The sequence below is a fragment of the Sitodiplosis mosellana genome, unplaced genomic scaffold (assembly GCF_009176505.1).
Source record: "Sitodiplosis mosellana isolate CC-2019 unplaced genomic scaffold, AAFC_SMos_1.0 Smas_scaffold_3, whole genome shotgun sequence".
In the NCBI taxonomy this organism is placed as follows: Eukaryota; Metazoa; Arthropoda; class Insecta; order Diptera; family Cecidomyiidae; genus Sitodiplosis; species Sitodiplosis mosellana.
In genome coordinates, this window is record NW_022595246.1 from 1,660,956 (window position 1) to 1,685,235 (window position 24,280).

At 33.8% G+C, this 24,280-nt stretch overlaps 3 protein-coding genes and 1 long non-coding RNA gene across 10 annotated transcripts; 3 read left to right on the forward strand and 1 right to left on the reverse strand.

Moving 5' to 3' along the window:
• The first annotated feature begins 5,025 nt into the window (after window positions 1-5,025).
• On the forward strand, window positions 5,026-9,633 carry LOC129565839 (uncharacterized). The gene is made up of 4 exons (XM_055441118.1): window positions 5,026-5,525; window positions 6,829-7,079; window positions 7,187-7,724; window positions 7,855-9,633. The coding sequence occupies exons 1-4, from the start codon at window positions 5,444-5,446 to the stop codon at window positions 7,980-7,982; spliced, it is 999 nt and encodes a 332-aa protein (XP_055297093.1). The 5' UTR covers window positions 5,026-5,443; the 3' UTR covers window positions 7,983-9,633.
• Window positions 9,634-10,304: 671 nt separating this feature from the next.
• LOC129565840 (uncharacterized) lies at window positions 10,305-11,659 on the forward strand. Of its 2 annotated transcripts, XM_055441121.1 has the most exons (5): window positions 10,305-10,367; window positions 10,561-10,673; window positions 10,781-10,879; window positions 10,953-11,393; window positions 11,464-11,659. In XM_055441121.1, exons 2-5 carry the CDS (start codon window positions 10,625-10,627, stop codon window positions 11,571-11,573), a joined length of 699 nt encoding a protein of 232 aa, XP_055297096.1. In that variant the 5' UTR covers window positions 10,305-10,367; window positions 10,561-10,624; the 3' UTR covers window positions 11,574-11,659. The 2 variants fall into 2 exon arrangements, with proteins under 2 accessions (XP_055297096.1, XP_055297095.1); XM_055441120.1 differs by lacking the exon at window positions 10,305-10,367 and having other exon boundaries at window positions 10,390-10,673.
• Window positions 10,925-14,144, reverse strand: LOC129565843 (uncharacterized). The gene is made up of 2 exons (XR_008687662.1): window positions 13,655-14,144; window positions 10,925-13,576 (listed from the first exon to the last, which is right to left on the reverse strand). It is a non-coding gene; the product is annotated as an uncharacterized LOC129565843 (long non-coding RNA).
• Window positions 14,145-14,317: 173 nt separating this feature from the next.
• LOC129565895 (lysosome-associated membrane glycoprotein 5-like) lies at window positions 14,318-18,606 on the forward strand. 6 transcript variants are annotated; one of them, XM_055441214.1, is made up of 8 exons: window positions 14,326-14,525; window positions 14,613-14,760; window positions 14,881-14,961; window positions 15,019-15,456; window positions 15,535-16,614; window positions 16,727-16,873; window positions 17,044-17,487; window positions 17,581-18,606. In XM_055441214.1, the coding sequence occupies exons 5-8, from the start codon at window positions 16,569-16,571 to the stop codon at window positions 17,691-17,693; spliced, it is 750 nt and encodes a 249-aa protein (XP_055297189.1). In that variant the 5' UTR covers window positions 14,326-14,525; window positions 14,613-14,760; window positions 14,881-14,961; window positions 15,019-15,456; window positions 15,535-16,568; the 3' UTR covers window positions 17,694-18,606. The 6 variants fall into 6 exon arrangements, 1 of the variants encoding a protein (XP_055297189.1); XR_008687674.1 differs by having other exon boundaries at window positions 14,318-14,525; window positions 15,535-16,950; XR_008687670.1 differs by having other exon boundaries at window positions 14,353-14,587; window positions 14,673-14,760; window positions 15,535-17,487.
• Window positions 18,607-24,280: the final 5,674 nt, after the last annotated feature.

The window sequence follows — 24,280 nt, forward strand, 5'->3', positions numbered from 1 at the left end:
TTTTTAGATAGAGACGGCCACAGGATTTACTTCATTTTAAGGATTTTGACGCTGTTGCGCACCTTTTTACCACATTTATCAAAAACTAAACAAAAATACGGCGTGCTTGCATGTGTTAATTACACACCTGAACTCACTCAGTGGGAGAAACCCAATTTTGGTGCCAACACATTTCATAATGTATTCGGTCTGAGTAAGAGACGCTGCAACATTGGAAGAAATAAAAAACACTCTACCACTTTCAACAAGCACAAACGAACATTTCTCATGTGTCTTCCTGATTATAAATATCAATTGCGTGATTTAAAACAATTTGTTTTTCTCTCCATTCGGCTTTGCCAACATTTGGTTGGCGGAATACCTGAACAATGTTTCTCTAGTAGACAATTTTTTCTCCATTTATTACACATTCACACACATTCACCTCAAAATATCAACGACTTTAAAAAAAAATATCATTATATAGTATCAAGAGCAACACAAATCGATTCACTCAATACTCTTTTTAAATATGGCTTCGAACAAATAGAAGAAAAAAATATGGAAGGAATACACGTAGAACTTGAAAATCAACACAGAACAAAAAATGCAATTTGTCATTTTGTAGAAATGTTTGGCGTTTAAACTGTAAAACAACTCACACTTTAAATCAGGTTTCATGTATTCAAATGTAACAACTATTGGATTTCTGAGTAAATTTGTCCTATTTTTTTAATGAAAACAATTTGGTCGATTTGTATCACTTGAATTGAATGAAACATAAAATAAAACAACTCACGAGCTTTAAACTAATTCGCATTATTCAAAAAACCAAAAAGCAATTCAAAATTAGTGACAAAAAAAACTGAAAAATGTTATGGAATGAGATGTAGAATGGTTGTGATTACACACGAAATAAAAGCACACACACACTCCCAGTTGATATTCTAAGATCGAAAATGCAATGTTTTTTCCTCTCAATTTTTGATCATTTGTCCATTTTTCCAATTGTCACTCTCATTTTACTCTTCCAAATCTGTCTCTATTTTTTTAACGCTCTCAATCTTATGTTACTAATTGATGGTATGTTATTAATTGATAAGCATCGTTGATCTGAAAATTCCGTGTCTAAATTATTTCATTTAATGAATTGAAGGAGAAGGGAAATGTTTATCGAAAGAACAAAAAAAACAAACAAACAAGTGAAACACACTCAAAATTAAGAATGCCAAATTCGATTAAGTAAATTTCTTATGCCGTGTTTTGATTTTATATAAACACACGAAAAAAAAACAAAAACAAAATTCGGCGTGGTCAACACTCGCATTTATTGCCATACAACGCAAGTGAAACGAACATGACTCCAAACTAAACGAATGGAAAGAAATCGAAACGTGGATAATCATTAGAATGAACGGCTTTATGTTTAGATGTTAGGATATTATATATTGTGCCACAAGTTTTCAATGTTGTTACATACCAGACAAAACAAAAATCCATACACACAAACACAAACAGTTGAAACGAATGTTTGTTGAAAATCGAAACGCCACAGATACAAGCATGCGTCTCAAATCCAATGCAATGTAATGAAATAGCAATTTTTCCGTTAAAAAAAAGCCTTGTAGGTTGGGTGCTTTGCACATATCAGATCGAAAAAAAGCATGTAAAACACCCGAATCTTGACTCCACGGGCACGCGTCAATGCGCCGAATGAAAAGCAAATAAGCGATTTTGTTTTTTGTTCCTTTTCTGAAATCAGTCCCAACACCTAACACAACCTCTAATCTAATAACTTTCACATCAAATGGAATGTATTTTTTTAACACTTATTAAGTCTATCGAACAAACAACAACAACAAAAACACTAAAAACAATTTTACTGAATGAAACGATTATTTATTATACTTTGTGTCTTAGGACTTCCTTGTGTCGTAACGAATTTAACAAAAAAAAAACACTGAAAAAAGAGAGAAAAAAAAATTATTCTTACATATTAATAAATTCCAAAGCAAAAAAAGAAGAAAACACGAGAAAAAAAAATCAAGCAAAATGCCATCATATGAATCATGACACTTTGCTTATGTTTTTAAGTTATCTTGGGACAACTCTTGCAAATGAATGAATCAAAATGCTACAAACTCTTGCAAATGAATACAACTCTTTCGACTTCATTTTCAAAAATGTAGACTAAGGCGAAGTGACAAACTCAAATGAACAAAAGAATTATTATAACAACAACAACAAAAAAACAACAAAAATCACCATTTTGATATAAGTACTTTAATACTAGACTTTTGAACTTATTCCATGCATTTGTTGAAGTGCGGCAATTTTATCCCTTTGTTTTAAGCCAAAAATTGGCTTGAACGAAGACAAATGGAAAATTTCAAATCAAAACTGCTTTAAAAACCAAATAAAAAGAAAAAAAAAAGACGGACAAATTGGTTGTTGAACTTTTTAGAAATCAAAAGCAAAAAAAAAAATGGATGCTTTTGTGGTTTCGAATCAAATTTTGAGTTTTCTTTTTTTTTCTAATAAATTGATTGTCACACGTGTTAGATATTTTAAACAAAGAAATGACTAAAAAAAACTATACGTGCAGCAAAAAAATGCACTCAAAATTAGCAACAGAACAATAACATTCAATTTATTTTTATTTACATTTTAAGCACCCAGACCAACGGCATAATCGATACGGGTGCGTGTGTGTGTGTACAGCGGTCAGCTGATGTGACAATTTCTAGTGCTCTTCGATATGGTGTTCGTTGTTTCTTTTTCGCACGCTATTTTGCTAAATGTGTGATGGTGGCCTAGAAAAGCGTTAGAAATTGTCACACCATCGATTTGGCGCATCGCACACACAAACACACCCTTTTTACCGTACGTATCTGTTGCCAATTGGGCTCTTTTCGGGCAATTGTTTCATCCACTTGTTCCGGGTCTTGTTGTTATGTATATTTAATGAAAATGAAAAAAAAAAACCAAATGAGAAGAATAACTAGTGAATAAATTTAATGTGTGTGCCTCCATTTGTAATAAAAAAAACAACCTCTGAATACATTAAATTTATGGATTAAACAGCAACAACAACACAAAAATGGCAGAGAAACAATAATTTAAAGCAGAAAAAAATGAAACAGATTAAGATTGATGTAACGAATGTTTTTTCTCTAGCTTTCGAAGACATTCAAAACTATCAAACTCTTTTCAGCAGCAGCAGCAGTTAATGCGCAATGAAAAATCCAACAACAAAAAAAATAATATGAGAAGAGAAATAATAACACACGAGGTCACAAATTCACATTTTTTGAATTTTGCCTGTTTTTTCCTTTTTTTTCCTTATCGAAAACATGTAACAACACCATTGTAGTATTTTGTGATAGGTGACCAATCCCAATTGAACGCTACATTTGAAGTAGAGGAATTTTTTAGAATGTAAAACTCAGAGCCTCATTTGTTCACACATGAAAAAAAAAATCTTTTTTATATCGTCATGTACTCTATTACTTTGAATGAGACAAACAACATCAAAGAATGTGTCATATTAGAGACCATTCAAGTGTTACTTACTATAAAATCACTCAACTCAAATTGCCACATTTACAATGTTTATTGATTTTAAACAACAAACAGAAGAAAATACAAAATGCGAAATTCCTCTATCTAATTTATACTCGGAGTTGTTCACATGAAAACACTGAATTAACTCGAATTGGATCATGTCAATGCTGAATATTGTATTCATTGGGACAAAAATCCCGGTGGAGACAAAATATATTTGAAACGGGCAAATAAAGAGAAAATGAAAACAGAAAAAAACAGAAACGACAAAACAGTGGCACTTTGATCTAAACACAAATTAAATAATCTTAATCTGAGGGAGAAACACATCAGAAAATTTCAATGATACTTAAAATTTACAACAACAACAACAACAACAACAAAAAATGAAGAATGAATGAAAAATTATTATATACATACACCATCATATATTTTACATTTTACATATTTAACGGTTAACGGTTACATATATTATACAAACGAAAAAAAAAATGAAGCAAAAAAAAGCAACAAAAAACCTAAAAAAATTTAAACGGTTTTCTCTTTTTTCAAAACATTTCCAAACCAGACAAAAAAAATGCATTAGTTTACATCATTTAGACATATTTTTGTGTGTTTTTGTGAGCGCATATTTATCAAAAACCAAAACAAATATGATAAAAAGTGAAGTATGGAGACGAAGAAGAAAACAAAAAATACACGACCCAACCATGCAACATCAAAACGATGTCGAATAATAATCAATTCATAATTCTAGTATTGGAATGGAAATGGAATAAGAGACAACAACAAAAAATATGTATTATTCTTATTGATTATGATTATACTAAATAAACTTATAAACACATCTTGAAAATGGTGCCCTTTTAATTGCATTGATTCATCATCTCCTTTTTTGTGTGTGGCAAAAATCAGAGGTGATTCATATGAATCCTCTTGAAATTTGAATGGGTTTGCAAGAGAAATAAATGAATTATTTTTATCGCTTCTGTCATGAATTAAGTGTAATTGTTCAACCTGCATTACTTCATTACTAAAGCGAAGAGTCCTAGGCGAACAGTATACGCGTTGTGTGTATGCATGCATGAAAGGTATTCGAATTGAAGGGTTTTTCTTTCTGTTTCTTGGTATTTATCGTTAATCGCGGTCAGTAGCAAGCCTTGTGAACGCTATTCATTACAGCGATGGAAACGAATGAAAGAAAGCAACGAACGAACCAAAGAAAAAATACGCCAGTTATTCAATAGGTTAATGTTTATAAACGATGCCACTTTGTCTGTATGGCTGTCGCCACTGGATATGTATCACATATGGTGCAATATCTCGCATAAACACGCACACATCCACATCTATACACATACTACATACAAATGGTATTTTTCTCCAATATTTCTGCACCGTAAAATACAAATGGTTCCAATGTATTGGCGCATTTTGTATTTTATGCCAATACAAATTTCTTGTGCTCCGTTCTTTTGTTGTGTGTTCATTTTCATTGGTGCTTCGAAAAACTCGGTACAACAGACATAATAAACAAACCGCACGAACATTCAATATGTAATATGCGCACACGCCACCATTTCCGACCCAACACCGTCAACGTATAGACTGGGCAACAGTACGAGAACAAGAGCTAGAGTGAGAAGCACACGGTACGTGTATTGTTGCTGCTGCTGTTGTTTCTCTTCATCGCATCGTATACGTCCATATGAGCGACGCAAAATAGTCATATCGTCGTATAGAGCGACACAGAGTGTGTTGTAGAGCATAAATATATAGATATAATATATATATATGTGGGAATTGCGACACGAACGGCAATGGTTCTACTTCAACTACAAAACGACAGTCAAAAACTCAGCAGTAGCGATAGTACGGTCAAAATCGTAACATAATCAATATGGCGGCAGATAGTGATAAAAATAATAAAATGTCAAGACTATTAAATTTAGCACGGAAATTCAATTGTTTCTATTTATCAGGTAAAATTGGTGTGAAATGAATTTGTGAAATTGAAAAAAAGAAATGGCGGATGCGTGTAGACGAGCGTAGTGAAAATGAAAACACTGTAGTTTAAATGAATGTGTCATAAAGTGGTATGAAATTATTTGTGTCGTGTGTTCACGGAAAAGACGTCTTCTGTGCCCAATTCATTCGTTCAGCATTTTCAATTGCTGCTTGACTGCAGCTGTTCAGATCGATTTCATTAATAAGAGAGAGAGAGAGAAAAATGTTTGAAAATATTTTTTTTTTGCATTGGGATTTGTCACACCAAATTCGAGACATATTTCATTCATTCATTGATCCGAAACAGTTTGCCATTTGTAAAGACTACCGAATGTGTGACAACTTCAATCGACTGATTGAAATCATCATGTTTGCCAATTTTTTTTCTTCTTCTTCTTCTTCTTCTTTTCTTCGCTTCCACCCAATTTCTTAACGAATATTTTTCAAGTGGTTTCGTTTCATATACAACATTCAATCCAATTAAATCAATTCAAGTCATCAGTTTGTTTTTTCGACTGAATGATACATACTTTTTTTTCTAGAGATTTTGTTTCGGTTGTTTGATAATATTTGCTATATACGTTTTGATAACGTAAACATTTCGCACAACAACAAATATGCACGACAAATGACATTTACAGCGCATATTTTTCATTGTATACTGTGTGATGATGGTTGTGAAAGTGGTTCTTTTCCTTTGCTCTTTTTCTTCTTTTCTGTGTTCTCTGCTCGGCTGTGTGTAGTTGTTGCACACATATACGGTCCACTCGGCAGAGTGAAAAATGACGTTTTGTGTCACAACAAAATTTCTATTTGGCTTAGGACATATTTGGTGAAAACAAGCCCAACTGCGGCATGGCCTAGTAATTTTCGCTTCTCTCCATTCTGGGTTAATGTATGATTCAATGTTCTTTCTTTCTTTCATTTTTTTTGTTGTCGCGTGTGTGACGCATTTTGTGCTGTTGTTTCTCTTCTTATTCTTCTGTTTCTGAACCAGCGCAAAACAGCAATAGATGAAGATAGAGCATATTAAAAAAAGAACAAGACAAAATTCAAATGGAAAACATACAAAAATGCCAAGTGGGTTTGCTGGCTATCGCAAATAATCGATCGTGCGCTGACATTGTGAAACGTTTTATTTATGCAAACAAATCCTCTTCACTCCCATGTCCACTTGATAATTCAATAAATAACTCATATTTCATCATAATAAATTAATGGTGTTGATTTACGTATACGTTTACCTCAGTTTGATTTGTTTTGTTTTTTCTTCTGTAGGTCTGTATAATGGCGAGTGTCGACCATTTGTTGTGGATGGTTTACAAGTTGGTGTTATACGACCGGATGTATTGAAAGAATTATTCAAATATCCTGAAGTGTTTGTGATTAAAGACAATGCAAAGTCCAAAGTGGTTGAATTGAATCCAGCGTTTCGTGACTACGAATCACGAACTGAGTCAGTCGATCGGGTGTTGCGGCAATTTCGACAGGAGGACGTATTTGTCGCACTCAAAGGATGGCGAGATGAGGTAAACCGTTTTTCTTCTTCTTCTTTTTCTTTCATGGAATTAATTTTTATTTACTCATTGAAATCGAAACTAATGGGCTTCTTCTGTTTTTTTTTGCACCGCTATAGTTTTACGATGTGAAAGCTGGTCACAAGGCATTATTGAAAATGGATCGATCGGCCACATGCTTGTTTGGTATTCGCAATTATGGTGTCGACATAAATGGCTATGTACGGCACCCAACGTTAGGTTTGTGTATTTGGTTACAACAACGATCTGACACCAAACAAACATGGCCGGGTAAATGGGATAATATGGTGGGTGGCGGTTTATCCGTTGGATACGGTATTGAAGAGACCGCAATTAAAGAGGCCGCCGAAGAGGCATCCATTCCAAGCGATTTAGTCAAAAATATTGTGTCTGCCGGTTGTGTATCGTTCCTATTCGAAAGTAATCGCGGCATCTTTCCAAACACCGAATTCGTATTCGATTTAGAATTACCGGTCGATTTTGAACCAACGAACGCTGACGGCGAAGTTCAAGCATTCCAACTGCTGCCGGCCAAAGATTGCTTAGAAAAACTGTTTGCACCCGATTTTAAAACAACTAGCTGCCCAGTTGTCATCGATTTTCTGATCCGGCACGGCGTCATTACACCGGAAAATGGTAAGCAAACGGAATTCATTCCGTGAAGCAGGCTCCCTACATCGATTACTTATGCAATTCGTCATAGATTAATCCTTGTTACTGTCAAAATCTTTACTGAATCCGTTTTTACACTCATTTTTTTTTTCAGAGAAAAACTTCACTGAATTGGTTGAACTGCTTCATGTTCCATTGCAGACGTTGTACACTCATGGATCGACCAATAACGGTCGAGAACTCTACGGAAACATCGAAAATGGCCACAACAATAAAGTCTAAAAAAAAACAACAACAACAACAACAACACATGACGCATCATTAGTTTGCCTACATTTTCATTTGCTGTTGTTCGTTACAATTACCATGTGGTATTTTACTTTTAATCAAAAGGATCATATCCAACTATTTTTTAAAGAAATAATAATGTGTAATAAACGGAAACTAGGCATTCAATGAGACACAACTACTTTTTATTTTGGGTTTTCGTTGTTGTCGTAGCAAACGGTTTCGCGAATTAATGACAATGTTTTTTTTTAATCATTTATTTTTCTATTATTTATTATACGCAATTGAGACAATGAAGCGGCCAAAACAGTATGTTATGGCAGAAAAAAAAACAATGAAACACCATAAACCGAAATACTCGGCATAATTGTTTAAATCACTTCTATTTAAATATGCATGATTGAAGTATATATATTAATAATAGCAAAGGCGAGTTCAGTTAGCAAACATTCGTTCTTTTTTTTTCATCGAATTTTCCGTTTTCTCCAAAGTGAATGCTGACCGTTTTCCATGCGCAAATTTTTAAATGACACTTTTTTAATTGTTTGTTGATGCTTACTTGTTGTGAAATCCAAGTTTTGAAACAGAGAAGAAAAAAACACACACACAGACACACTTTGAATCTAATTCTTAATTGACAATTTAAGGCAAATGACCCTTCAAAGAGCAAAATGTGTATTTATTCAAATAAAAGATAAAGAGAAGCAAAAAATAAACACACACACAATCCGTAGCTGTACGAAATCGCATATAATCTGAGCAATAAATAGATTTTGAATGGGTAGTCAAACAGCAGCAACAACAAAAAAAGTTTAATCACACTGAAGATAGAGCAAAAACAAAAATTGTATAATCGACCATTACAAACTCGTAGAGCATGTAGCATCAAAATGTTTGTCAACACAGTCGAATTTTTAGGGAGAAATTGCGATGATTGTTTTGTGTGTAAGAGATTAAATAAACTCAACACATTCAGAGACAGAGCAAGGAAAAAAAAATTGTATTGTGATTGGTTGTATAATGATACGGATTAATAGAAGACAGAAAAATGGGGACGTAATCATCCAAGAAAAAGAAACTTGAAAAAATATTTGAAAAACTGAAATATTTCACAAATATGGGCCTTTCTTCTCTATTTCCACGAGATATCGATTTGTTTAGGTAGAAATTTAACAAAAAAAACGAGTAGTTTTTCATATGAACATTTTTTGTTCTGTTCTTTGTACGGAAATCTTGCGACAATGATTTTTTTTTATATACGTATATATTTAACGAATTGTAGATGTTTGCTGATGATCAATTAGTGATTCATATAGCACTTTGATATAATGAATCTTTTTCCCTCATTTCTGTTTTCCAAATTAGTTGCTTGAATGATTTCCGACGCACAATATTCAAGCCACACACAAACACACAATTTCCGATCGATTCAATTTCTCCTCGAACTTCAAACTGGACTAGAAAATAGCAAAAAAAATCGATAGTTCTGACTTTGAATTAGCTAAGACATAATATTTATTAAATAAAGTATTACATTACAATACGACTTCAAATTCGCTGGACTTTCTCTGTTAAAAATACTTGAACTTTTAAATGTTAAGAGAGCTCCCGAAATATAATTTCAAAATACTAAAACAAACAAAAATTTGGTGTGCGTTTTTTTGCCGTCTTATCAATTTTGCAGCAGTTTATAAACTGGCTAGTGAATCAGCAGTTTTACATAGGTTAGCATTTTTCATTCTATGAAACATTTCCCGCAATTTTTCGCAATCATTGCACATTTGTATGCGTTGGTACGCGTATCGCGTCTGCGTATCCAAATTAGAACAAAAAAATAAGTGATAACTTCGTTTGGGGAATGTGCATTTGAGCGTCTGAATTCTGCATACTCTGAGTAATACAACACCAAACTGAACTCAGAATCTTCGTTCTAGAGGTTTTTAGGCAAATAGTTTCAATTCAAACCATGTTTTTTTTATGCAGTGTAATTCTATATGAATCGAAAATTCAATTATTACCTGCGAAACAAATTCAAAATAATAACGAACTAATCCACAAAGATTATACAAATGTTCCACATACGTTCATCTGTAGTACCCAACGTCTCAAAAGTAGTCGCAATAGTCGTCAACAGTTTTGACACTTATTCAAATACATGCGATCCACACAAACGCTTCATTTTGCATCACCTTTTTGCTTGCGATGGTATTCCGCTTGCGCGAACCACCATATGTGCTATGTTTCATATGGCATTTCTATTGTGGTGTATGAGCGCGTCTTATTTTTATGCGCACCAATAACAAAGAACCGATCACTACACACCGATGCGTCAACCGTCTGGCTCTAAGTGTCAAATTAAGATAAATATCAACCGAATCGGTGCGTTTTTGATACATTTGGAATATTAGTTTAATTTAACAAATTTGCAATTTTCAATCCATAGACCAGAATCTATGCGCAAATTGCCAGTTTTTCTTCTAAGTCTAGCTTATAGAGCAAAGACTGGGTGTTCGCGTTTGAATGAGATCCTTATGAAATATTCATTGATTGATCTTCCATCTTTTTTTGCTAGCTCAAGTGTAGATGAACAAAGAGTTAAAGTTACAGAAAAAATCAAAATATTTTCGCATTTAAAAATGAAAAACATGTCACGGAAATTGGTTTTGCTCATTTTAATATCAATTGGTAAGATATTCATCATCTTGAAATAATGACAACAATTTACAATCAATAAATGTGAGTGAATAGATTCTGAATTAAAATGTATTTTTCAACCAAAATGAATACACCAGTAAATACATCGGTACACCCAGCTGCAAATGCCGCCCATTTCCAATTCGATTGTCTTGACGTGAATTTTACGGCTCGATTTGTTATCCCTGTTGAAAGAGGTATTTTTTTTTTCTTCAAAATTCCAAGTTCTCTGAAGTGATGCCTTCATGGATTCGATTTGAAAATTCCCAGGGGAAAATGTCAATACAGAATATTACGCATATGATTTACCTCTGAATGATTCCAAGGTGGTATTCGGCAGCTGTGGCTACCACATGGACGCGATTGTTGTCAATTGGGTGGATAAGAACAAAAGCGGTGGCATGAAATTGTCGTTTTCATTTGATCGTTCAAAAAAAGTTTATAAATTGAGCGAAATTGCTTTCTACCTTTCGGCTGCAATGTTGTTCCATAATGACAATAGAACATTGAACCTATTTTATCGTGGTGACATTTTGAAAAGCCCAATGGGCCGTTCATATTGCCCCAAAGCAAACTATTCACTACCGTTGACAAATGAATATGGAAATCGTTCTATGGGCATGGGCACACTCGAACTATTTAGCCTATGCTTTGAAGCACATAGCTTATGTGAAGATCAACTATTTTGCGACTACAATGCTAAAACCATAAGTATGCTTCAAACCCTTGATTTTTCTTCTAGTACTAGCACAAACTAATTTGTTTGATTACTTTTTTCCAGTCATTGTTTCGAGCATCATTGGATCCGTAGTACTTGCACCTGTTTTGATTGGTTTATTATGCATTTGTCGTTGTCTTAGACGCTGCTGCAAAGGATACACACCAATTTGAATTTTTATCAATATTCCAATTTTTCATATTCATTTTAACTGCATTTAACCATTAAGTGAATACGATTTATATCTCTATATCATGCATGTATAATGTACTTATTCCATACCACTACAATCAACAACGTATTATATACAATAACGACTATTTGATGCCAAAAGGAAGCTCAGTATTCGCACCGAACATTTACAATCCCTTGATGTAGCACAAAATATATTATCAAAATAGTAACAAAAACAAAAACGAATTTGTTATTTCTCATTTGTTATCTTAGGATTCACTAACACGAACTTGTCTGTACATTTCATGTGTGAGAAATGAAAAAATGATTTAATTGCAATCGAAGTAAAAAGAAAAAGTAGATTTTTTCTTCATTTCATTATTTAACACATTTTGTGGCACATTTTTAGTTTCTGAATATTTCAATGGTTACGAATTGGCCCATATCAAGTCTTGCTACGTCATTATGGCGGATTTCGTAGCACTCACAATCTTGGCATGAAAATCATTTAAAAATTAATTTTTTCATCTGATAACATTGAATTCAGCTGCAAGTGTGGACGGGTAAAAGGCAACAAGTGAAGTATTTGCTTTTTGCTTTTCAAAATGAAAAACATATTACAGCAATTCATTCTCTGTATATTCAGTTGTTTTGGTAAGTAGTTTCTCATTTAAAATACCGGAAAATACTACAATCAGTAAATGAAGCCCGTTGATCGTTATTTTTCAATAAAATTTGTATAATAGTAGCTACAAATGCCATGCAATGGGACAGCGCCGTAGCCAGAAAAAAAAATTGGAGGGTGCAAAATCGAAATTTTTCTTTTGTTGCACCTTTGAAACCCGATTTTGCACCCGACTTTGCACCCGATTTTGTTGCACCTTTGAAATTTTTGGAGGGTGCAATGCACCCATTGCGCTGGCCTGGCTACGGCGCTGCAATGGGAGGACTGCATTTCAATTAATTTCACTGCTCGATTGTGTATTTCTGACAAAGGTGACCATCTATTTTACGTACTATAAATATTTATAAATATTAAGAAAAATTTATCCGAGAAACATTTCTTTTAGTGGAAAACATCAGTGCATCATATGATTTACCGCTGTATGATTCCAACGTTGTATCCGGAAGCTGTGGCAATGCCACCGACCCTATTTCAATCAATTGGATGGATACAAATCATACTGACAGCTATATGAAGCTATCTTTTACATTAAATCATCGCGAGAAAAATTATACATTGAATGAAATCGCTTTGAATTTTTCCGCAATTTTGGACATTAAAAACAACAAATCTATGGAGATGTTTTATCATGGTGATAATTTGACGACCATAATGGGCCATTCATATGGCTTCAAAGCAAATCAATCGTTGCCTTTAAAAAATGAATATCGAAATCAGTCCATGGGAACACTCGAACTATTCAGCCTATGTTTTAAACCACACAGCGCATCTGAAAAATATATGCGTATATTTAACGCCAAAATGATGGGTACGCTCTCGAATAGTTTTCCAAAGAAAAATCTTGGAACTAATCATTTGAAATTATTGCTTTCAGGCATAATCTTTTTATGCATACCACTTGCATTCGCACTATTTGGACTTTATTTATCGTAACAAACATAACTGACTTTATGGATAGGAAAGAATTGGAGAAATCCTGCTGATATTTCCATCGCTTGTGGCTTATCGAAAATGTATAACAAAATCATTTCACTTAAAACAGAGATGACAGAGATGACAGCGCACCCGAGTATTTTTGTTGTTTTTTCGTTCTACTTTAGCTTTTTGGCCAGGATTTTCTTTAAATAATATTTTGTGTAACATAACGAAGAAGAGAAGACTTACATTTTCTGCCCCCGGTATTCGCATTGTGTGGTCATATGCACCTAGTAATTACGCACATTGAATATAGACTTGAAATGGGACAATATTCCAAAAAAGTTTTTCATTTTGAATCATTAGATGCTGTTTCGACTTCAAGAAAAGACGTACAAAAAGCTAAAATTGGATAAAAATGTGTTTTATTTTAATTGTTGTTTGAATCAAATTCACTTCTGATTGAAAAATAAAACAAACCAAATACGGAATTTAGTTGTTGTGTTTAGTTCATTTGAATGGGAACACGGTGCAATTTTTGAATGAAATTCTAGAGAATCTGGAAAGTTGTAGAATGTTGAACTCTATATATCACCTTTGAATGTGAGTATTGCAAAGAGTCTATGCAAAGAATGTACAGGTAGTATGACTCATTTTAACCAACAATATGCGCTATAAATGGAAATTATTCAGCAATGCATGCTCTAACGGCATCTATACGGTTTAGTTTGGAAGTATAAAAAATGCAGAAATATCTGTAAGAAATGACATTTCAAACGTTTTGGAATTGCTGAATATATCACCACTTCATAGCGTTGATTTTAACAATATGAAAAAGTTTTAATTTACACTCGGACGTGTGACGTAACGTTACTGACGGCTCAGAGACACATTCCAACAGAACTCCTCCAACAAAATCTATTCGATTTTAGCGGTTGAGGTGATCGAAAATGAATGGGAATGCGATAAGAATAATCGATTCGATTGTTCTTTTGTTCGAAAATGAGTCAATCGAAATTTGAAACAGATAAGATTAGAGAAAAGTACGAATGAAAATTGAACGAAAAAATACGTTTTTTCTCCTGAAATGTGTCCAATTGGACAAAAGAATATCAATACTTATCGTCGAAACTTGATTGTTCATTTTTTTTAAGCTTTCAGGCGAAGAGATATGTAAGCCATGAGCTACTTTATCGTACGCATGATTGCTCCCTTATTTCGCAGTAAAAATACCTATGAAATAATAAAAAGTATTTTTCTTAAACATACGATTGCAAATCAAAAATCATACTCGAGTGTTTTCAGTTAAAATTAGTCTGAAACAACCAGTACACTGTTAAAGCTTAACGAAGTAAACTTCAGTTTAGGAAATAAATAAAATTAACTGAGTAAATTTTATGAAAAAAGTGAATTGTAAACTTTGATTAAATCTTTACAGACTCTCCAATTTTTTATTTCAATAAATATATCTGATTAGCTGTCATTTCATTTGCACAAGATTCCTATTGGAAGTGAAAAGGTATTGTTCCATGAGAAAATGATGAATACGATGCAGAAATCCTTTTTCTTCATTTTATATTTTATCGGTAAGCGGTTTTCCCGATCAGAAAATGACCAATATTTGTTGTAATTGTTAGTGTTTTAAGTGAATAAAGTTTAGTTTTGTTTTTCTTCCCTTTAAAATGAATGGTTAAATCCCATTACAGCTGCGGATGTCATGGCATGGAATTCAACCGATTTCTGTGTCAATTTCTATTTCAATGCTCGATTGCATATTGATGATTATGGTAATTTTCTATGGTTTTTTTCTCTAGTGCAAATAAATAATTCAATCTGATTTTCAGACGGAATTCCAAAAAAGATATACGATTTACCTGTGAATGATACAAAGGTTATGGATGGAACTTGTAGCAATGACATAAGCACAATTTTAATCGATTGGACGAATGAAGACTATGTCGGCCACATGAATCTATCTTTTCCGTTTGACCGCCAATCGCATTTGTATTCATTGACTAGAATTGCATTTGATTTTCCCGCAAAAATTTTGGGCATTAATCAAGACAAAAATCTGACTATGTTTTATCATCAAGAGTCTTTTGACGTTTTGAAGACCGACATGGACAAAGAATATCAACCGGAAAATACAACAGTATCATTACGGTTAACAAATGAATATGGAAATGAATCAGTGGGAACACTTGAGCTATCAAACATATACTTCAAAGCATTTAGCTTATGTAAATTTCAGAAATATTGTGACAAAGATCTAACAAGCTCATGTAAGCATTTTGATGGTATAAGTATTTTTGATAGTTTTAATTAACCATTTTAATTTTAATTTTAATTTTTATTCTCAGACATTATGTTTTTTGTTACTGGAAGTGCAGCAGCTTTAGCTGTCGTTGCAACATTGATTTATTATCATAGAGCTCTGATATCCGCCTTTTGATAACAGTTTTGTACACTTTCTGAATATCTCCAATGGAAATATGTGCCTGATTGAACAATAAAACCAACCAAATACGGATTTTTCATTAAATGCACAGCAATTACATGTCCACAATTGATATTTCCCTTTACTATTGCAAGAGCACGCTTGGATTTTGCGACAGTAGCAATGTCAGGATATGAATCTTCAAGTCTTTGATGTAATACCATCAAAATTGGTTAAAGCTTTGCAAAATGACTCATGGTCACATGTTGAATTTATTTGAATTGTTCCGAGTATGCTCTTTCTGTTTCTCTTGGAATTTCGAAAGGGTTTTTTTTCCTTTTTCAGAGAAATCATTGAATTATGTTTCTGATAAACTGCTTAGTAATAAACACCAAAATAAACACAGTTAGTCATTTGTTTTTTTTACGATTGCAAGTAGAAATTACACTTGGCTTTCAGTGTTATTATGATTTAATCAAGCATCAAAATTGGCAGTTGTGAACATTTCACTGTATAAATGTACACACATTTCGGATAGTCGAATGTTTAAAAATGGAAAAAAATTCTACGCAGTGTCTGAAATTTGACGTAGATAAAGTATTATGAGTCTTTGGTTTACTATATAAATCTGGTGATATGGTCCATAGTTTACATACATTATATATTGTACATGCTTGAATTGAGTAGAGGACATAATGCCTCGAATGAACAGCATGCTTTTGTGTTTCTATTGCATTAGAGTATTGTGTCCGTCCGGGGCGTTATGACCACCACTCCTTGGATTATAAGCCCCACTCTTGATATTCCCTTCAAGTTATAATGCACACTACACATTTTCAAAATAAAATAATTTTGTACAATCAACTTTCACATTTTGATTCGAAAACATTCTAAAAGGAAGGAAGGCAAAAAAAAATCCGGACACATTCTAATTTTAATTTAATATATTCGAAAATCATGAATAGTTCATGGAATTTAATGTTGATTCTTTTGAGTGGTTTTGGTAATTATTATTTATTGTTTCGAGATTTTAGTTATTAAAAATATCGCGCAAGTAACTAGTTTCAGCCAATGATTCAAAATAATTTTTTCCATTCGAATTTCCATCCTCAAAGTGAATACATCGATATTACTGGAAAGAAAATTTCTTACAGCTAATGCACAAGATGTACCAGAAGTTGAAATATGGACATATGGACATGATAGCTCCACTAAACCGTGTATCATGGTTTCATTCATCGTTAGACTCAATATTAACTATGGTAATTCGAAACATACTCTCAAAAATGGAATACGCGAATAATAATGGGTCCTATACTGCAAGAATAGTACAACTATGGTGATTCATTTCCTTTGCTTTTCAATGCAAACTCCAGCTTGATTTTCATTTAATGCATACACAATTAAATGGTGTTTCCATCAATTATTCCAGGTATTATTGAAGGCACATACGATTTGCCTGCCAAACAATCACGTGTGGTATCTGGAAATTGTGGTGTAAAAACTCAGAATATTTTAATTGAATGGACGGATAAAAATCATAGAAACGCAATGAAATTGAAGTTTAACTTGAAACTGGCTAAAGAATCCTCTTATTCATTGGATGAGATTGCGTTTGAAATCTCCACTTCACTTTTCGCCCACAATGATAATACTACATTGAAACTACTGCATTTGGCCAACGATTTTACAACTTGGTTGCACTGGTCCTATCTCTGTCCGAACGATCGAGAATTGCCATTGTACCATATGGAAAATATGGAAGAACCCGTCGCAATAATGGAAGTGTCGCATATCCATTTGGAGGCCTTCCACGTTCAAAATAAAATGCAATTTTCACGACCCATCAAATGTGATACCGGGCTATCGACAGGACGTATGTCTCATCGAACAATTTTTTTATTTTCAATAATTTCACTTCACTATGTTGATCTTTCAATGTCTTTATTTTATTTCAATTTTTCTATAGAAATCATAGCGATTAGCATAAGTTCAGTACTGATCGCTGTCATCTTAATTGGCACATTAATTTGGTTTTACTGTTGGCGCAATCGATATCAATCTGGCTATATTCGAATATAAAAACGCAATATTTCTCCACTTGACTTCCTTCACGTTGTCGTACTTTTGAGCGAACTGTGAAAACCACTTGAACATATAGCACGTAAATAGATTTGAATCTCCGGTCGTTTTTCAAAATTCTTTTTATATTCACTCGAAGAATGCTCATGTATCGTTTAATTGTGTTATTTTAATTGGCACTTGAACAATTGTATATAATAAAACAATCTGTGTGCTAGAGTAAATGTGGTGTTTTTTTCATTATTCTAAACAATGATCGAGTTGTTTAATGTTTCGCGCAATGCCGACAGATTTGTCAATGGGCCAATATACTGATTATAGAAATAATATGATTTATATACAGATTATTGCCGCTAATCAGTGCTCGCAAATATGTGCGTCATATTCGTGTATGAAACGTATCAATACTGACAAATGAATTGACATGGTGTTCAAATTAACACTCAATTGTGAAACGCCATTTTCGATCGTGAGTAAGATTTTGTACATCATTTTTGTTCAGCTCAGTTTCATTCCGAACATTGATCAAAGACTGTGAAATTTTCGAATAAGTTTTTAATATTTAAAACCAAAAATGACACATCGACATAAATTGTGATATGATTTTTCACGGAAATGTGTGTGCATTGCTTACGTTATCAGTCAACTTATCGTTTCATGAACTCTATAAAGTGTTAATCACCGCCGTTACATTTCTTTTGTTGTTGTTCCAATTCAGTCATGCATTTATCAAAAACCAAACGAGTTTGTTGCTCAACACACAACAGCTGATACTTCTAAGCGAACCGGATAGTTTAGTTCGTTTTGACATCAAGTCAGTCGGTCGCAGCTATTCTTAGAAAATGGATTTTAACACTCGTAAAACCAAGCGTTCAACTTTCTTTTTATTATTCATCAAGTGAAATCAATCGAAAATGAAGTGCGTTCTTTTTTACGCATTGATTTTTACCATAATCACAGTGTTTTCAGATGCGTTACAAGTCAAACCATGGCGATTTACCGATCATATATCACGACAGACGTGTATTTTGGTGCAATTCGACGCTCGATTGAATTTATCGTATCCAACTGAAGGTAAAAGAAGAAATTCACACATTTTTGTTTAAAATTTCGGAATTTTTAACAAATTTTTAGATGGTAAATCGTCTCACGCCGTTTACAATATTCCAACGAACGATTCGTATATCGTTTCGGGTAGCTGTGGCGATGGCACATCCGATCAAAATATCACAATTCAATGGACTGACAAGAATTTGAATAACACGATGGATTTATTGTTTAAATTTTACCCTGAAACACATTTGTACTCGCTGAATGCACTTAAATTTAACATAAACGCAGCTATTCATCCCAGTGGCTCTGCTCAGATGTCAAATTATTTGTATGTTGGCGATGATTTTTGGGCTCCGTCTGGATGGTCATACCAATGTAATAAATGGCAAACAGTTGAACTGAGCAGCGAAAACAGACGCTATCGCATGGGAACGGTCGATTTGATAAACATTCAATTCGAAGCATCACTCACGCACAACATAGAAGCGTTTTCAAAGCCGGTTGAGTGCCGCGTTGCTAATCTTACAACGAGTATGTGTTGTGACGCAATCAATTACGTAGAATTCACCGAAAAATTCATTTCAAAGTATTGAAAAGAACTTAAGCACTACGTAGAATATACGTGTGATATGTTCGTTCGTATTGAATGTGTTCTTTTTTTAGACTTTTTTATGTTTTTGTTTGTTAATATGCTAACCAAATATTTTTTATCTTTGTTTCGGTTAAACAGAAATCGTGTTCGTCTCCATCGCTGCCGTTGTAGTCACATTCATTTCAATAGGCGTATACATTTATTTTCATCGTTTTCGCTTTTGAAACACCATATTCATAAGGTCATTGGTCGCTAAGTATTGAAAAGAAGAAGTGTTTTCGGGTCTTTTTATGTAGAATATATTATGTAGAACTTATGAATAATGTGGAGAATTTTAATATGTCTGTTAGTACAAGTGGATGTAACGAAGAAAGTAGTTCAATTTAAGACGAACACAGTGATGCCAAATCTTTATCTTTTATTAAGTACTTTTTATGAATCATTATGTTTTATAGATTAGTTGATTTTAATTTGCTCACAATCTATTTATGTTCGTCGGGATGAGAAAAAGTTGTAAAAATTGCCTCGTTAAGATAATGGAATTTGCTGTAAACTTCGAAGCAATGTAAATGCGATAAAAAAAAAGTTTGGGATAAAACTTTATTTTCTTAAGAGAAATGCTATCATCAGTTTTCTAACTCAAAATCTGGCATGTTTATAAAACCCATTATTTGACTTTATCAGATGTGGTAACCATTCGAACTATGGAAATGTAACTACACCAAACTGCACCATTTACTGCAGATCTAAGCTATTTTTGTTCGTGTCAATAGGTTTTTATCGACTATTCCACACGAAATCGACTAAGAATTGAATCGAAGACCCTCTCCAAATTGGATGAAAATTTCCATGGAGTAGTTTTCAGTTGCCGCAAACCCATTTTTTTCAATTTCTTGACTTTTTTAAAAACCTTACAGGACTGCTCCAAAAAAAAAAGTTGGTCGAAGAAAAAAAGCTTCATCCAGTTTCGAAAAATATACCTCAAAAAAATAGGTTTGGTCCAAAAAAATCATATGGGTACCATCGGTGCCGGATTTGGGCACGTGCAGAGCGTGCATTTGCACGGGGCGGCACATGACAAGGGCGGCAAAATCACAAATTGAAAAAAAATATAAGAGCAGAGAAAATGCAAGAAAAAAGAATAAAATAATGCAATATATACTGCGAATCACGAAAACAGGTTCGCAATACAGTTTATACAAACATATTCAAAGTGTTTGTGCTGATTTGACGAACACCAAGCTAAATAGCAAAACATGATTATGCACGTCAAAGTTCGGTGCTTGTGCTGCTACTGCTGATTAGCGCACGCTAAAATGTTTATATCTGACAATTTGTTTATCTTTGAATTCTCCGTTATTATTCATTGCCCATTTCGATTGCACAAAGAACAGCTTCTTTGCATAATGTTGTTCAGTTGGTAATCAGATTTTGTATCGATGACAAGTGACAAGTCACTCCAATTTATTAGAGCCTTCATTTATTAAACCCGTGAATTTAATTCGATATTTTTGATTGCAAAATGAGTGACAAACGCATAAAGCCGTCTGGAAATTTTTTTCGCGCCCAAAAAAGAAAACGTGAACAGGAAAATAAAACACAGGGAAATGATTTGCGCCGAATGTTTCAGCAAAATAGTTTTCAAACTACAGGTGAATCAAGTGGAGCCGCAAACAATGATCAAAATGCAGCTGAAAATTCTCAAAGTTCAAATCAATCAAATGACATACCAAACGCCGATCAAAATGAACCGACAGTATCGAACGAAGGAGAAAAATCAACGAACGAAAGTGATGAAACATCTTCAAATCCAAATGTGAACGAGACGCACAGACATCAAATTTGATTCATTGTATTTACAAGCTGAAACAATTGCGAAAGAAATGGACATTTCAGTTGATTTTGCTTCATTTGGTGCAATCCGAAGCCTTCGAAGCATGCGATACAGTAGTGGAAGAAGCGCAAATATTGATCCAAAATCCAAATATAAGGCTGATTTCTATTTTCATATAATCGATGTCGCCTTGAATTCGCTTGATGATCGTTTCAAAGCATACACATTTTTGAGTAAATATTTCGGTTTTCTGTGCGATGTATCAAAGCCGTGTGAGAAAGCAAATTGTAAGCTGTTGGAACAACTATTAACAGCAATGGATGGGAGCACAAACGAAGAGCTAAAGGATATCAATGGCGAAGATCTTTACAATGAAATTCAAATTTTCAATCAGGTGTCTCCGGTCGATGATTTCCGCCCACTATCAATTTTGAATTATTTGGCATCGCATTCAACACTTGAATTGTATCCAAACTTAGTAACAGCATTGCGCATTCTTCTGACACTACCGATAAGTGTGGCTTCGGGCGAAGGAAGTTTCTCAAAACTCAAACTAATCAAAACGTATCTCCACTCAACTATGTGTCAAGAACGATTGAATGGTCTTAGTGTAATATCTATCGGAAAATAATTGCTTGATGATGTTCATGTAGATGAAATAGCCACTAAGTTCGCACAAATGAAAGTACGCCGTCATTCAGTTTGAAAACTCGTTGAAAATATGAATAAAAATTATTTGCTTTTTTCATTATGTACTTCAGACAAATGTTGTTTTTATTTCTTAAAATTGGGGCAGCAAAATTACGATTTGCACGGGGCGGCAGAATGCCCAGATCCGGCACCGGGTACCATATAAAAACCCATGGCAAGCCCCATATCAAATTTTTCATGACAGCGATTTCGGAAGTCATTTTAGATCGTAACATTTCGACCGATTCCATTATTCCAGCCAACTTTTGGCAAAAACTGATGATGAGGTTTTGTTTGGCTCGTCAATATCTATAATTATTACCAAGACATCAGCCCTTGAAAAGGCATTCTGGGCCAGTTACAGTGTAAAATGACCAGAAAAATGACAATTTTTCGGCATTTTTTGCATTTTTCGCTCTACTGGCCACCCAGGTGGTAGACTTTTGTTCAATTTTCGACTCGTGTCGCATATCCAGGGGCCGTATAAATAATTTGGCACTTCTCAGATTGCAATTTGGATGGAATTTGGCGACAATTGATTTACACATATAAGACAAATTTCAGGCCAAAATGAGCAAATCACAAAGATGAGCTTCGGTTTGACAGGTAAAAGCAAATGATTTCTACCTTTTCTGCCTTTGAACATCTAGTATGGTCCTTTACGAACATTTTGAGTACTTACATGACCAAATCGAGTGATGTTTTCACATATTTCTGGCCTCATATTCGATTTCAACTCCCAAAAATCGACTTTTGACCAAAAAATCCTTAAGTATAGGCTTTTTAGGGATGGTGTCTTGGTGCAATGTTATTTTTTCTCCGAAATATGGGGAGTCTACCCAGACAAAAACTCTCAAAATTGACTTTTTAAGGTACCTACCGAACAAAAGTTACGTTCTTCATGGCAAATTATCATTTTTTGTTCGACAGATACCCCAAAAATCATTCATAAGAGATTCTGTGTGAGTAGATTCCCAATATTTCTCGAAAAAAATAACTTTGTACTAAGAAACTCACCCGAAAAGTGTATTTTTGGGGTCATTTTACACTGTAACTGGCCCAGAATGCCTTTTCAAGGGCTGATGTCTTGGTAATAATTATAGATATTGACGAGCCAAACAAAACCTCATCATCAGTTTTTGCCAAAAGTTGGCTGGAATAATGGAATCGGTCGAAATGTTACGATCTAAAATGACTTCCGAAATCGCTGTCATGAAAAATTTGATGTGGGGCTTGCCATGGGTTTTTATATGGTACCCATATGATTTTTTTGGACCAAACCTATTTTTTTGAGGTATATTTTTCGAAACTGGATGAAGCTTTTTTTCTTCGACCAACTTTTTTTTTTGGAGCAGTCTAAGGCTTACACTATGTGAACTCAAAAACGTAGAGTCTTTTGGTTTTCCCATTTTTTTCTTACCGAAAACCAGACTCCATGCAAATTTTCAGCCAATTCGGTGGGGGTCGGTCCAATTCTTGGTCGACTTCGTGTGGAATGGTCGTCATATGGAATTTTTCGAAAAATGTTGCATCCAAACGTCTCATCTGATAGCAATAGCCGTAACGACTGTGTGCTATAAACCATGTGTCACGAATTAAATCAACGGTGAGGTTAACGCCTTCAACAGATTTAGAATTTGCAGAGAATAAACATGTACATCAAATAAATTATTAGTAATCATCTGCTCGAATATGTTTTACTACGTTTTATTCTTTTATCGTTTAATGAAACGTCATCGATCCGACAACCTGTAATTAACTCGCAGTGATTCTATTTTAGAAATACCTTCGAATATAAATTGAAGCTGTTCTGGTCTGCATCACAAATATATAAAGGCCACCAGTTGTATGTATCTTTCCATCTTATGAACAAATGCTCAGTATTTTTCCGTATGGTGTACAAATTGCACCAAAATGCCCAACCAGTATTTTTCCATCTTTTTAAAGACGCCATACGCGCATTGCTTTTACTTTTCAATAAATTTTGCAGTGTATTATCGAGTTTTATGCAATGCACCAATATTTCGAGTGTTGTGCAATCATCGAATATGTTTCGGGTGAATTGCTATAGCTTCATTTGATTGCATTCAAATCTTATATTTCACCAGTTGCGCGACCGGTTTTCAATAAACTGTGTCACTTGCGTTCTGTCATAACACAGTTTGGCCGGAATCGAAGACAAAATGCAAATAAATCAAGTCAATAAAATGATAGCTCAGTCAATGAGATCGGTTTCCGTCTATTTTTATCCACATATTTGTTTATTGTTATTTGTTTGTTTGTTTATTTCCGAACATCGTTCGTAAACTGGAACTTTTTTTTATTTTTTCGGTCGAAAATAAGAAAAGTCTTTACGATATTTGCATATTACAAAAACGATATTTTGCATATAAGAATAACAAAAAAAAGATCACGAGC